The sequence below is a fragment of the Mesoplodon mirus genome (assembly GCF_964341445.2).
Source record: "Mesoplodon mirus genome assembly, chromosome: 6".
NCBI classification, from domain to species: domain Eukaryota; kingdom Metazoa; phylum Chordata; class Mammalia; order Artiodactyla; family Ziphiidae; genus Mesoplodon; species Mesoplodon mirus.
The window spans coordinates 59,330,883-59,343,995 of NC_138982.1; the positions used below are offsets into that span (position 1 = coordinate 59,330,883).

General features: G+C 45.7%; 1 protein-coding gene across 1 annotated transcript in view; it reads left to right on the forward strand.

Annotated features, from left to right (window-relative positions):
- SLC7A14 (solute carrier family 7 member 14) overlaps nt 1-13,113 on the forward strand; it is a gene marked incomplete at both ends in the record, with an annotated part of 70,163 nt that overhangs the window by 33,879 nt on the left and 23,171 nt on the right. Inside the window, 3 exons of the mRNA XM_082625735.1 lie at nt 6,626-6,772; nt 9,309-9,517; nt 11,702-12,579. Coding sequence (XP_082481861.1) covers nt 6,626-6,772; nt 9,309-9,517; nt 11,702-12,579 — 1,234 coding nt within the window. The remainder of the gene's footprint in view (nt 1-6,625; nt 6,773-9,308; nt 9,518-11,701; nt 12,580-13,113) is intronic.

Genomic DNA, 13,113 nt, shown 5'->3' on the forward strand with positions numbered 1-13,113 from the left:
GTTTAATTTTCAAAATCTTCCTAAGAACTTATCTAAATGTCACACACTGTAGTCTAGGCCCCATGTGAAGACTGGAAATAGTCAATATCCTCTGTGTAAATACCCTTTGCCCATGCTGAAGAAGATGAACCAGTCTTTTAGCTCTTCCTTTTGTGCTTTGTTCTGGGGTCTTTATTCTCTTTGGGGGGATCTCCTCTCCCTGCTCAGGGGCTCCACATCCGTCCTCAGTCAGGAGCTGCCTCATCACAGAAGGAGCTAATCAAGCTAGGCTTAGGGGTTTCCCATTTACCCAATCCCAGTTCTCACTAGCTTCTACAGAAAGAAAAGAAAATTGGAAATCAGGCATAAAAAAGAAAGGAAGGATGCCATCCCTAACAATTTTTTCCTTATGACATACTCTTTCATATACACTTTTCATTTAATCTTCACCACAGCCTTGCAAGATAAGTACAATGATCTCCACGTTTACATCAAAATAACTGAAGTTTAGAAAAGTTAAGATCACAGATCTAGACTGTAATAGAGTTGAAATTCAATCCCAGTCCTAGATGAGCCAAAGCCCTTATTTACTCCATTATGCCCAAGTTTGCATGCATCGAACCAACTGTCTTTTTTGGCACCTTTGGCCACTGACCTCACTCCAACCCAAACGTGCTACCTGGAGTAGGCTTGTCATTGGTCACCAAAAAAGCTTGGCTTGGATTTTGGATTTTTCACTGCAAATCCATATTCCCTGCAAGAAATTCAAATATATGTCCTAGTGGCTGTGCCTAAAAACATCATCTGAGCACAAAGGACAGCCCAGTGTGAAGATGATGCTGACTCGTCCTCTCTGCTATCTGCCTGGCCTTGGATTTCTGCATTGTACATTTCCTCCACAGCTGACTGCCTAGACCTGTTCTTTCTCGACTTTGGTTTCAGGTTGCTTTTCCAGTCCAGCAAGGCCAATTTGAATATGGATGCTATTTTTTGAGATCTGACACCTTCTCATGAGCATGTCATCCACCAAGTGAATAAACACTCCCTACTCTGTCATCTGACAATTGTCAACAAAATCGAGTTGCCTACTTGGCAGCTTCATGAACTTCTTCACTCCGTAAGGAAATTCTGACCCCCACCCCTGACAAGGGGACTAGTGCAGAGTTCCAGTCCACTTTCTTCTTCAATCCTTTTAGGTAAGACAGGATGGAGGAAACCACTGTGGACAGAGTGGTTTATAAGGATACCATTACATGACTTGAAACACAATTTTCAAGGACTCTGAAAGAGTTAAAGAGCAATCCATCCTCTGGCCATGGACCCCTCAGAAGCCTACTCTTTCCCTGCTCCAACCACTTCCTTCCAAAGAAAATAGCATAAGGAATGGTTTACTCACTTACAGGTTCTGGGTCAAATGCTTCTTTGGTCTTGAAGAGCTTAAGAACAACAAACATTTTTTCCCCTATATCAAGTAACTGCTGGCCCTCAGCTGAACCCCTGCTTCTATCTGCAATTCCTCAGCTCTTGAACATTGTCGGATGCATATTCGCTATATGTTATTTGTTCTCGATGCTATCTTATGGTTTCTCTTTAACCAAGTAAGACACTCTACCAGCACAAATAGCTCCCAGGAAAATGGTTCAGAGCAAGTATTTGTGGGGAATGCTGACAGCCTCTAAACAAAGGAAAACCTGTTTCCCATGTCTCCACATTTGAATCCACTTGTTGGAACCTATTAGCACATTCCACTGTCGCTGTGGACAGGCTGCTAATAGATCTGGAGCATGAGGGTGGTAGGAAATGTTGTTAATGTTGGAGTTCTGGCTTGTGACCTTGAGAGTGAATTATAAAATGTGCCTAATTATCTCCTAGGCACATCTGGCAGACACGCCAAGGCAGAATACAGAGAGCTGCCTCATCCTAATGCCTCTCAAATATCAGCAAGTCACAAGGGCCAGCTTTTAGGGATCCCAGACGCTGAGTAGCAGGCCAGCAATGTCATTCTTTTGTCAACTAATCAAGCAGCGGCCCGCCAGCAACTGAGGCACGTGCTGTTTCCCTCTGTAGAGGGAAGGAGCCATCTGGATCGCCTGGCTGAGCAGCTACACCAGGTGGACTTTGGAAAACAATTTCCATTAATGTCATCAAATAAAAATCAATACTGTTTTTTTTATTTATATAAAACATTAAAGGAAAGTTAGGATAAAGTACAAATGAACCCAGAAACACACACACACACACACACACACTTCACCCACCAATTTAATTCACAGATGCTCACCCCTAGGTACCGCACACATTCTTTCATGCATGGAATTGTATCCTAATCGTAAATACCAGAGGCCGGATCTGAGATCTGGGTAGAGTGAAGTGGAAAGCAGTTTTAGTGGGTATTTGGGTAGAGACACACCCATACACAGTTTCATTTCGTGGTTCTTTTGTATTTACCAGAGATTATTTGCTTACAAGGAAGAAAAACTCATTCAAACTAACTCAGGTAAAAAGGTGACCCTATTTCTTACATAATCTGTTTATTTAATCTATATCTTGTTAGGCCAGAGTCTGTTTGATCTTGGCAGATGTGCTGATTTTTCTCCATTTGCCCACAGTCCCCAGATCCGTTCTCTACCCCTCATGCTCTGTTCTGTGCTCCAGAAGACCCCCTGCTGGTTGCTTCCTTTTGGGTTTAGCCAATGGGAGATATCATCAGATCAGAAGGTGAGAAGAGAACAAGGCCAGGGTATTTCTTCCTCACTTCTTCCCAGCCTTGACCCCTAGAGCGCCTTCACTGAAATCATTCATTTGAACCATCTGAGTTAAATTCCGTGTCCTGCCTATCACAGTAGAACCTCCAGATGTCCTACCTTTGATCTGCTTAGTCTTTCTTCAACCATAATTTCTTTCTAGTTCTACACATGCAAGTTCAGGCTAACAGACATTCTCTTTGCAAACTTATTCTCTCTCTTCCCAACTTGATCATAGTTAATTTTCTGGTATCTAATCATTATCAGTAATTGCTATCCATTCTTTCATTCATCTGGGAAATAGTAGCATCCGTGTTTTACAAATAATATAGATATTTATTAATCTTTTTCAGTTTGTTACCACAGTCAAGGTAGCATTTCGGGTCGTGCAGTGTCCTCTAGGCTCCAAGCCCCAGGAAGTCAAGCTCAGAGTGCTTTTTGCACATAATTGCATCCACATCACCAAGCACAGTTCCTGGTTCTTGGGAGCAGTTTTAAAAATGTGTCAAGTTCTAAAAGAAAAATAAGGAGGACGAGGAAGAGGAGGAGGAATTTGTGCCCTTGGTTTCATCTGTTCTAGAAAAATTTATAATAGTAATAAAAATACTACTGATAAGAGGAATATTTATTAAGTACCTATTGTATTCTATGACTGTGGTTGACTGTATTATCTCATTTAATCCTTGGAACAATCCAACGAGCTAAACACGATTTTTATTTCCATTTAAGTGATAAAGAAAATGAGACCCCAAGGGGTTAGGAACTTGTTCTAGGTCACCAAGCTAGTACATGGCAGAACCAACCTAGGTCTGACAGTCTACAGAATCTGCACTCCTAACCAAGTCCTATGCCACCCATTTTGCATGGCTCTGTGATTCCCTCTGAAGCCTTCAAAATTGGAAGGTGTCCCTCCAATTCTGTCTGGAGGTATCTTCCACTGAGTCTTCTTTTTCAGTTAGACATCCCCTGGTCCTCAGTTAATCTTCATATGGCATGGTTTACAGACCTCTCACCTTTCTCCAGGGTAGACTGGCCCTATAGTTCTTATTTAGGACCTTCCTACCCACCTATCCTCAGCAGGGAGCTCTTCCAGTATCTATGACCTTTCCATCCAGCACTGATCACACCAAGTGGGCATGGCACCGTAGCCGTGGGACATCCTAATTGGGAGCAATGCATCTTTAGACTGATTGTCAGAGAAGGTCACTGTATGATTTACAAGAGGTGTGTGTGTGTGTACGGGCAGAAAGATGTTAAAGGAAGAGAAGACAGGACTGTTTTCTGGAAGCTGTCTTAAAGCAAGGCTTTCCTTAACTGGAGCAGCTTAGCGAGCCTACAGTCCCAGCAATCATTCATCCCTGAACACCAGAGACATCTTTTAGACAAATGAAAACAAAGCACGCTTCCAAACCTGTGAACCTCCACATACGATGAGGTGAGATCTGTTTGACCTCCTTGTCTGGATGCCAAAGACAGTTTCCACATCTTCAAATGGAGGACTTTGCTGCTGTGAAATTGGGAGTTATCTCCTCTCCCAGAAAGTACCCCTCTGGTGACAACTGCTTGTTTGAGAAGTTCTTTCTATTAGAATAGATCAGGAGTTCTTAGATTTTTTTGTGTGCAGTGGACTCCTTGGCAGTCTGGTGAAGCCGATGGACCCCTTTTGAGTTATGTTTATACTATGTATAAATTGTGTTTATAAATGAATAACCTAATTACATAGGAGTTCGAAAGAAATCAATTACAGTTAACCTATGAACAACATGAGTTTGAACCAAGCGGTTCCACTTAGGTGGATTTTTTTTCAAAAGTAAATACTACAGTACTACACCAGTCAGTGGTTGGTTGAATCTGCAGATACAGAACCACAGATATGAAGGAACCGAGTACATGGGGGAACCACAGATACAGAGGGCCAGTATAAGTTATACTCAAATTTTCAGCTGTGCTGTGGTCGGCACCCCTAACCCCCATGTTGTTCAAGGGTCAATTGTATATTGAAATATAGTTATAAAAATATTTTTAAATTGTGATATAACAACGTGCTTTGTTATTAGTGCTTTAAATATTAATATCTATGTCTAATAACTGACATAAATTGGCAGTCACAATGAGCACAAGTGGTATTTCAAGATCTCTGCAACAACTAATACGATGGGAAAATAGCTGATTGCTATTGGTGACAAAGTCACAGGTACTGTTAGTCACCTACACTCATAATTGAAAGAAATGATAACATTCAGTTGAAGGGTAGTGAACAGAAAGATGTATTTTTTTCTCTGAAAAATTCTCAGACCCTCCCCCGCGAATTGCATGGACCCCAGAATAAGAACTTCCAGTTAGAGAACTGAAGCATTAAAGTCCTGACAGGAGAGACTGTAGAAGAGACCAACTCATTTTACAGATGAGCAAAGGTTGCTTTTGAAAGTTTGAGACAATCTTCCATTTTGTGATGTTCCTTGCAGGTTCCACTTCTCAGTATTTTGTCTTTTACCTATTGAGAAGTCAGTAGGAAAGGTAAGAGTGAAAATTTAGGGACAGGTGTCTGCTTGGCACGTGTTTAGAATTTCATCATGTATAAACTGAATATGGAGAAAAGGAAAAAATGGTCAGTCCACAATGAGCCTCACTCCTGGCCCCCTGGCTAGAGCTTGCAGGTTGTCAAATGCCCTCACCCCATACACAAAACCCCAGAAAAATCTCTTTCATCTTCCCCAAATGGGACACCCCCAAGCATTCAAAGAGGCACGTTTCTTACTTTCAGCTGATAATGAGAATGCTAAGGTGGGAAAACATAATTTAAACTTCGATAGATTCTTTGGAAGAAAGTCACACACTCCTCAATGGAAGATTTTCACTGCTTGACTCATCAAGTCACAACCACCCTTGGGATCACATAGGCTCCTGTCAGACATCCAGCAGATGTCACTGGATACCACCGCCTCAGCTTCACACTGCCTCACTCCTCATCCTTCCCCTGCCCTGTAGCCCAACAAGGCCACTCAAGCCCCCAAAAGGAACAGTAAAGTCAAATTGTCTCTACCTGTCTTCCCATGAAAGACACTACACGATTTGAAGATCTGAAAATCTTTTATATCATTTCACATCTGGAAGATGCCCTGGAAATGATCTACCAGGGTCACTAATGGTAATTTGGGCAGGACAATTTGTGCAAAAGCATCTGAGCCCCCTACACTAAATGCCAGAAGTGCCCACCCCATGTCTCTGTGTCGGTCACAAGTACCTCCCTACATTTCCAAACAACTACGGGCAGTCATACAGACTCTGGTTGTGATTGAGAACCACTGAATGAAAACAGAGCATAAAGAAGTTAATGAGTTCCCCAAGACATAGGGATAGCCAACTTATTGATTTATTCATAACCCCACTTACTTCCAAAAATTATTTGAATGTGTTGAATGACCTTGTTTTTTTTGGGGGGGGGTTGGCTTTTTATTTGTTTGTTTGTTTGCAGTACGCAGGCCTCTCACTGTCGTGGCCTCTCCCGTTGCGGAGCATAGGCTCCGGATGCGCAGGCTCAGCGGCCATGGCTCACGGGTCCAGCCGCCCCACGGCATGTGGGATCTTCCCGGACTGGGGCACGAACCCATGTCCCCTGCATCAGCAGGCAGACTCTCAACCACTGCGCCACCAAGGAAGCCCTGACCTCGTTTTTATTTGGATATAATTCTTCTTATCTTCATTTTACACTTGGGGGAATTTCCCAGTGTCACACAGCTAGAAAGTAGAGATCAGAACTCAAGCGTTTAGCACAAGTTCCACCATGTTACTCCTTCTACCACTCAGTACTGTTTGCCGGGCACCAGGCAATTCTGGGGACCACGTCAGGCCCTGGTGCTGCCCTGACACTTTGAGTCTGATAAATGTCTTCATCCCTATAGGTGCTGCAAGGAGCAGCCACATGTTTCTATGCGTTCATCGGCTTTGACATCATCGCCACCACTGGAGAGGAAGCCAAGAATCCCAACACATCCATCCCTTATGCTATCACTGCCTCCCTGGTCATCTGCCTGACAGCATATGTATCTGTAAGTACCAAACGCTTATGTGACCCTCCTCATGGCCTTTTCATATTTGACCTTAAAATGTGGCTCTGGGACTGGGTTTCCTTCTGTCAGGAAGTAATCCTTTACTTGTGCCTTCTCGGTGTTTGTACGCATATGTTTTGTGTTGCTCCCTCTTTTTACACTGGCTCAAGCTCACCCCACCCACCAATGACAAGGAGGAAATCAGGGCTCCAAACTGGAGACAGGAGAAGCCCCAGGTCCTCACTTCAGCCATGGCCCCCGTCCCTGCTCCGTCCTATGCACAGGCTCTTGGTGTCCACTGCTGCCCACGGGATAGTGTGCAGGGAGTGGGCTGCCGTCCAAGGAGCTCAGATCACAGGCTGGCAGTAACGGGCGGGTGTGCAAGCAGAGGCACTGTGGGCCTCTGCGCGCCCTCCTCAATGCTCTTCTGCCTTCTGGGAGCTTCCCGGCAGCAAAGAGACAAGGCTCTCCCAGGGTGGGGAAAGAGAATTCATCATCCTCTAGAAATGCTTCTCCCTTAAATCTGGTGGGTTGGGGGGGTGCAGAGTGGGAGAAGATGTAATTTCTTTCTGCTATTGCTCCCTCTTTTTACACTGGCTCAAGTTCGCCCCTTCAGGTTTCCCTGCCAAGGGAAGTCCTTAGAATGAAGCCTTCAGGCTGTCTCCTGAGGATCACGCCCCTCAGACACTCCTCACACTTCTGATGTGTCATCTCTCAGCTCCCATCCCAGAATTCCTATCACAGAAATAGTTCAGCCACATGCAACATCCCCCTCAGCCCCTGGCAGTGGAGAGGACCAGCTGGTAAGCCGACAGATGCGTGGTTACACAAATCCCCCCAAGTCCTGGGGGTCCAACTCACTTCAGCCACCACAATTATCATAGAAAGAGCCAGCAGCCGGGGTGCACGCTGTCGGCCCTGCCGCTCCTGCTGCCACAGCATGCGACAAGAACCTCTTCACAACCCCTACCAAAAAAACCGGAAAAACACCTTCAGCAACAACCTGAAGAAACCAGGCCAAGGGATCATTAAGGCAAGCTGCAAAACAGGATTGTCCTGGAAGCCAAAGGAAAACATGAGAGCACCACTGGATGTGGTTTGCCCACCCAAATCTTTATGGATAGGTCAGTTATCACCCCCCCACCCCATCCCATGCACACACATGCAACTGGCTTCATCTTATCCAACCCTGATTAGCCCTGTAGAGAGCATGTTCAGGAACAGCTGGGGGTGGGGGAAGCAGGCAGGGGTAGCAGCAGAGACACTCTGCTCTGCATTCGCCCTCCCTCATGCCTCCCCTCTTCCAGTAATCAACCACTGTAGCACACACAGTAAAGTTAATAATCACAGCTCCTTCCTTAGAATAGTGCTTTATAGACTACTGAATATGTCTATGCATCTACCAACTTTTGCCCATCCTAACCTAATGTGGGCAGGAGACACTCCGAGAGTTGCTGTAAGAATCTATCCCTCTCTCCTCAGGTCTACCCCGATGTTGCTGGGAAAGATTCCCTTTTAGAATGCGTGGACCCTAACCATGCCTCAGGGGTTGTTTGGTCTTGTGTTGGTCAGCAGGTGCCCATTCTACCACCAGGAAAAAGTCAAATTGCTGGGCTGTGGTCATTCATCCTGCTGTCCTCCCTAGTGGCGCATGGCTTCACTGGAGGATCTTGGCTCCTGAGCAATAGGCAAAGAGGTGATCTAGAAGTGAACCACTCTCTCCTTTTCAGGCTCTGGACTCCCTCACTGATGCCAGGATTGGCCTTCACAGGCCAGGGGGCACCTGGTCTTATGACTGGCGGCTCCATCACCTGGGGCCAATTATGACGGGAGGGATGTTACAGCAGATCTATGACATGTGAGGAGAAATAGGTCCTGGTTAAGCAAAGCCATAGTGGTCTTAGAGCCCACAGTAGTACTGGATTCCATCCTGATGCCATAATTTATTTCTTGGCCTGCCTGGTTCCTGGGACTGAGCTACAGAGAGGAAATGGAAACATGAGTCCCGTCAGTTAATCGGTTGTGGATCTCCTACACATTTATCTTTAGAGTTGTGATCTCTGGTCTTTAGGGTAAGATCTAGTACAGTTAAGATCCTGTAGGACCCTGAAAGTATAAAAGAAATGAGACTCTTGTCCATGTGGGCAGGGTGCTCATGGTCACTGCCAGGCCCTGGCTCTAGTGCCTTTGGCTGCAGCTCCTTCCATCGGATAATATCTGCCCTTCATTGAACTATCAGTGTAGCTCTGCTTTCATGGAGCTGAAATACCTGCAGACTTATCCCTCAGATACAAAAGGGTCACAGAGAGATATTGCAAATGATTTGGTCTAGTCCACTAAATTCACATGTGGGGAGAAAATACTGAGACCAAGCATTCCAAAGGCCAAATAACTGGTCTAAAGTAAAGGCAGGTGCCAAGAAGTGGCAGATCCAAGCCCCCATGCAGGACCAGGCCTCTTTCCTCTCCTATGGGACCTCCATCCATGCTTCAGACAGACCCCTCTACCTCCAGCCATGGTTCCTCTTGTTTTACAGGTGAGCATGATCTTAACTCTGATGGTGCCATATTACACAATTGACACGGAATCCCCGCTCATGGAGATGTTTGTGGCTCGTGGGTTCTATGCTGCGAAATTCATAGTGGCCATCGGGTCGGTTGCAGGACTGACAGTCAGCTTGCTGGGCTCCCTCTTTCCAATGCCGAGGGTCATTTATGCCATGGCTGGCGATGGGCTCCTTTTCAGGTAAGGGCTATGCTCGGTGGCATTTATTCTATTCTTCCATGCCTGCCCAGGGAGACTGTCAGCCTGACTGTAATTTTGATGTGAGTGCCTGTCACATAGACAATGGAACTTGTCATATATCTTAGCAAAGGGTTTGAGTGAAATTAGTTTAGGTCCCAAAACAGCCCCTCTGTTTGACTCTGGGTCCCTCAATCTAGCAAAAAAATAATATGTCCCCCCAATGGCCCCCTCCCCTCTTATTTGACATTGTATAAAGATGGTGAGTGCCAAAATGCTACATTGGGTGGCCTCCAGAAGGAAGAACCCATCCCAGGGGCATCTGAGGCTTGCCCTCACATTGAGGCCTGATGACTGCCCCCTCTGAAGCTAAAAAAGTTCACAGTTACAGTCAAAGAGAGGATAAGACCCTCTGAACAGAGCCTAGTAATAGTAGCAACAATCGCTACCATTTATTGAACATTTGTGTATCCCAGGTATATGGTATCTCCCTTAGTCAGCACAATAACTCTATTTTACAGAAGAGTATACTAGATGAATATACTCAGAGAGGGTAAAAAAAAAAAAAACTTGCCCCAAATCCCCCAGGTGCTGGGTGGCGGGGTCAGGATTTGAACCCAGGACTGTCTGACCCCGACAACCAGACTTTTAACCACACCAGTACACTGACACTTCCAGCCCCCTAAGCTGGCCATGAAGTAGCCTATCTGCCCATGGTACAAAGGGGATGTGGCCCCATCTCTTGGTTCCTAGTGTCTACTGTGTGAAGAGCTTACAGGGAAGGCATTCTTCAAGCGCACAAAACAAGGAGTAAACCTCCAAGGAGCTCCCAGGAGTGCAGAGGGATCCAGCTCAGGGACTTTATCTCTGCCATCGGCTGTCACATTCTGCACGGTTTCCTCCGCATACCCCCTAAGGTCACCACCGAGCTGTGACCTTGGGGGAGCTGGAAAGATCAAGAAAAGGCTGACTAGCTATCTATTTTATATTTGGTAGTGTATATATGTCCATGCCACTCTCTCACTTCGTCCCAGCTTACCTTTCCCCCTCCCCGCAGCCGCATAGCACAGGGAGATCAGCTCCGTGCTTTGTGACCACCTAGAGCGGTGGGATAGGGAGGGTGGGAGGGAGGGAGACGCAAGAGGGAAGAGATATGGGAACGTATGTATATGTATAACTGATTCACTTTGTTATAAAGCAGAAACTAACACACCACTGTAAAGCAATTATGCTCCAATAAAGATGTTAAAAAAAAAAAAAGATGTTAAAAAAAAAAAGAAAAGGCTGACCATAATGGAGGTGTGACAACTTCACACACCCAAAAGGTTTTTCACCTGTCAAAGAAAACCAAGAGGAAAGATGCTGGGGCTCCGAGCACAGTTTATATTCCTGTTTCTTGGACTGAGTCATGGAAATAAGGGAGGAATGGAAATGGAGGGAGGAGGGAGTGCCAGAATGAGAGAGGAGGAGGGCAGGAACCTACCTAAGCCTCCAGGAACTGCTAAAGAAGGGTGCCATTCAGTCACCCTTGTTGGTCTTCTCTATCTTCTCCAGTTAGTGAGTGGCCAGATTTAGCTTTCATCCAGGAGCACATGTTCTCAATGACTGTACTATTTTGCCAACCAAATCCCTGTACTTCTGTTGTAGAGCAAGTGCTTCTCAAGCTTTGGCATAAATCAGAATCCTCTGGAGGTTTTTTAAAGCGTAGTTTGTTGGGCCCCACTCCCAGAGAGTCTGACATGGTAGGTCTCAGGTAAAATCTCAGAATACATATGTCTAACAAGTTCCAAGGTGATGCTGATGCTGTTGCTCCACAGACCACACTTTGGGTAACACAGGTGTAGAGGACCCCCAAAGTCTGTATGACTTTGCCAAGTATCCCTTCTTCATAGCAAAGCCTATGCTTCAATTTAGATTTCTGAGAACCCCCTAGATTCAATCAACCCATCACATCACATAATGAAGTAGGAATTTTAATAAAGAAGTTTGACTCAAACTCAAGGAATTAAAGTAAATTCTGTTTAAATTCTATTCCGGGAACCGAATCCTGGGGCAGGAATAGCAGCTGTATTTAAGGCAGTGAATCCAGAAGTAAGCTGGAGAAACAGGACCAGGAGGTGTTAAACCATGTTGAATCAATCCCCACGTGTAGCTCACCGTGAACCCTCTGCTTGCCCCTCCCTTCAGGTTCCTGGCACACGTGAGCTCCTACACAGAGACCCCAGTGGTGGCCTGCATTGTGTCGGGGTTCCTGGCGGCTCTCCTCTCCCTATTAGTCAGCCTGAGAGATCTGATTGAGATGATGTCCATCGGCACCCTCCTCGCCTACACCTTGGTCTCTGTCTGCGTCTTGCTCCTTCGATACCAACCAGAAAGTGACATTGACGGGTTTGTCAAGTTTTTGTCTCAGGAGCACACAAAGAAGAAGGAGGGCATTCTGGCTGACTGTGAGAAGGAAGTTGGCTCTCCTGTGAGTGAAGGGGAAGAGTTTTCCGGCCCAGCCACCAACACATGTGGGGCTAAGAATTTACCATCCTTGGGAGACAATGAGATGCTCATAGGGAAATCAGACAAGTCAACCTACAACGTCAACCACCCAAACTACGGCACCGTGGACGTGACCACAGGCATAGAAGCTGATGAAACTGAAAACATTTATCTCATCAAGTTAAAGAAGCTGATTGGGCCCCGTTACTACACCATGAGGATCCGGCTGGGCCTTCCAGGCAAAATGGACCGGCCCACAGCAGCTACAGGGCACACGGTGACCATCTGTGTGCTCCTGCTTTTCATCCTCATGTTCATCTTCTGCTCCTTCATCATCTTTGGTTCTGACTACATCTCAGAGCAGAGCTGGTGGGCCATCCTTCTGGTCATTCTGATGGTCCTGCTGATCAGCATCCTGGTGTTTGTGATCCTGCAGCAGCCAGAGAACCCCAAGAAGCTGCCCTATATGGCTCCCTGTCTCCCCTTTGTGCCTGCCTTTGCCATGTTGGTGAACATCTATCTCATGCTAAAGCTCTCGACCATCACGTGGATCCGGTTTGCGGTCTGGTGCTTTGTGGGTAAGCAACTTCCTTTGAAGCCTTGAGAGTTCCCTTCTAAGACCTTGGTCAGGCTTATCTCAAAATTACCTCCTAGCTGGACTGGGCATCACTCTTCCAAGAGAAATCTGGCTGGTTCTGTAGATCCCTACTTCCTGCTTTAGAGTCAGAAAAGCCAGTTGTGCCCTTTCTGCCTGTTATGATCTTGGTTGTTAGTTTTGAAGAATGATACTGATCAATCCATCACTTCATTGAATACTATTACTGAATGTTCTTCTTGTGGATAATTAGTATCATAGAAAGGCCACTTAAAACGAATCCACATTTTTAGAAAGGACAAAAATAACATAAAAATGAGGGTGGGAAAGGCTGATTGGAATTCTTAGAAACTAAAAATTATGAAAATTTTTATTTATCTTACATTCAACAAAATTAAGATAGCAATCATGCTGGGCTTCCCTGGTGGCGCAGTGGTTGAGAGTCCGCCTGCTGATGCAGGGGACACGGGTTCGTGCCCCGGTCTGGGAGGATCCCACATGCTGCGGAGCGGCTGGG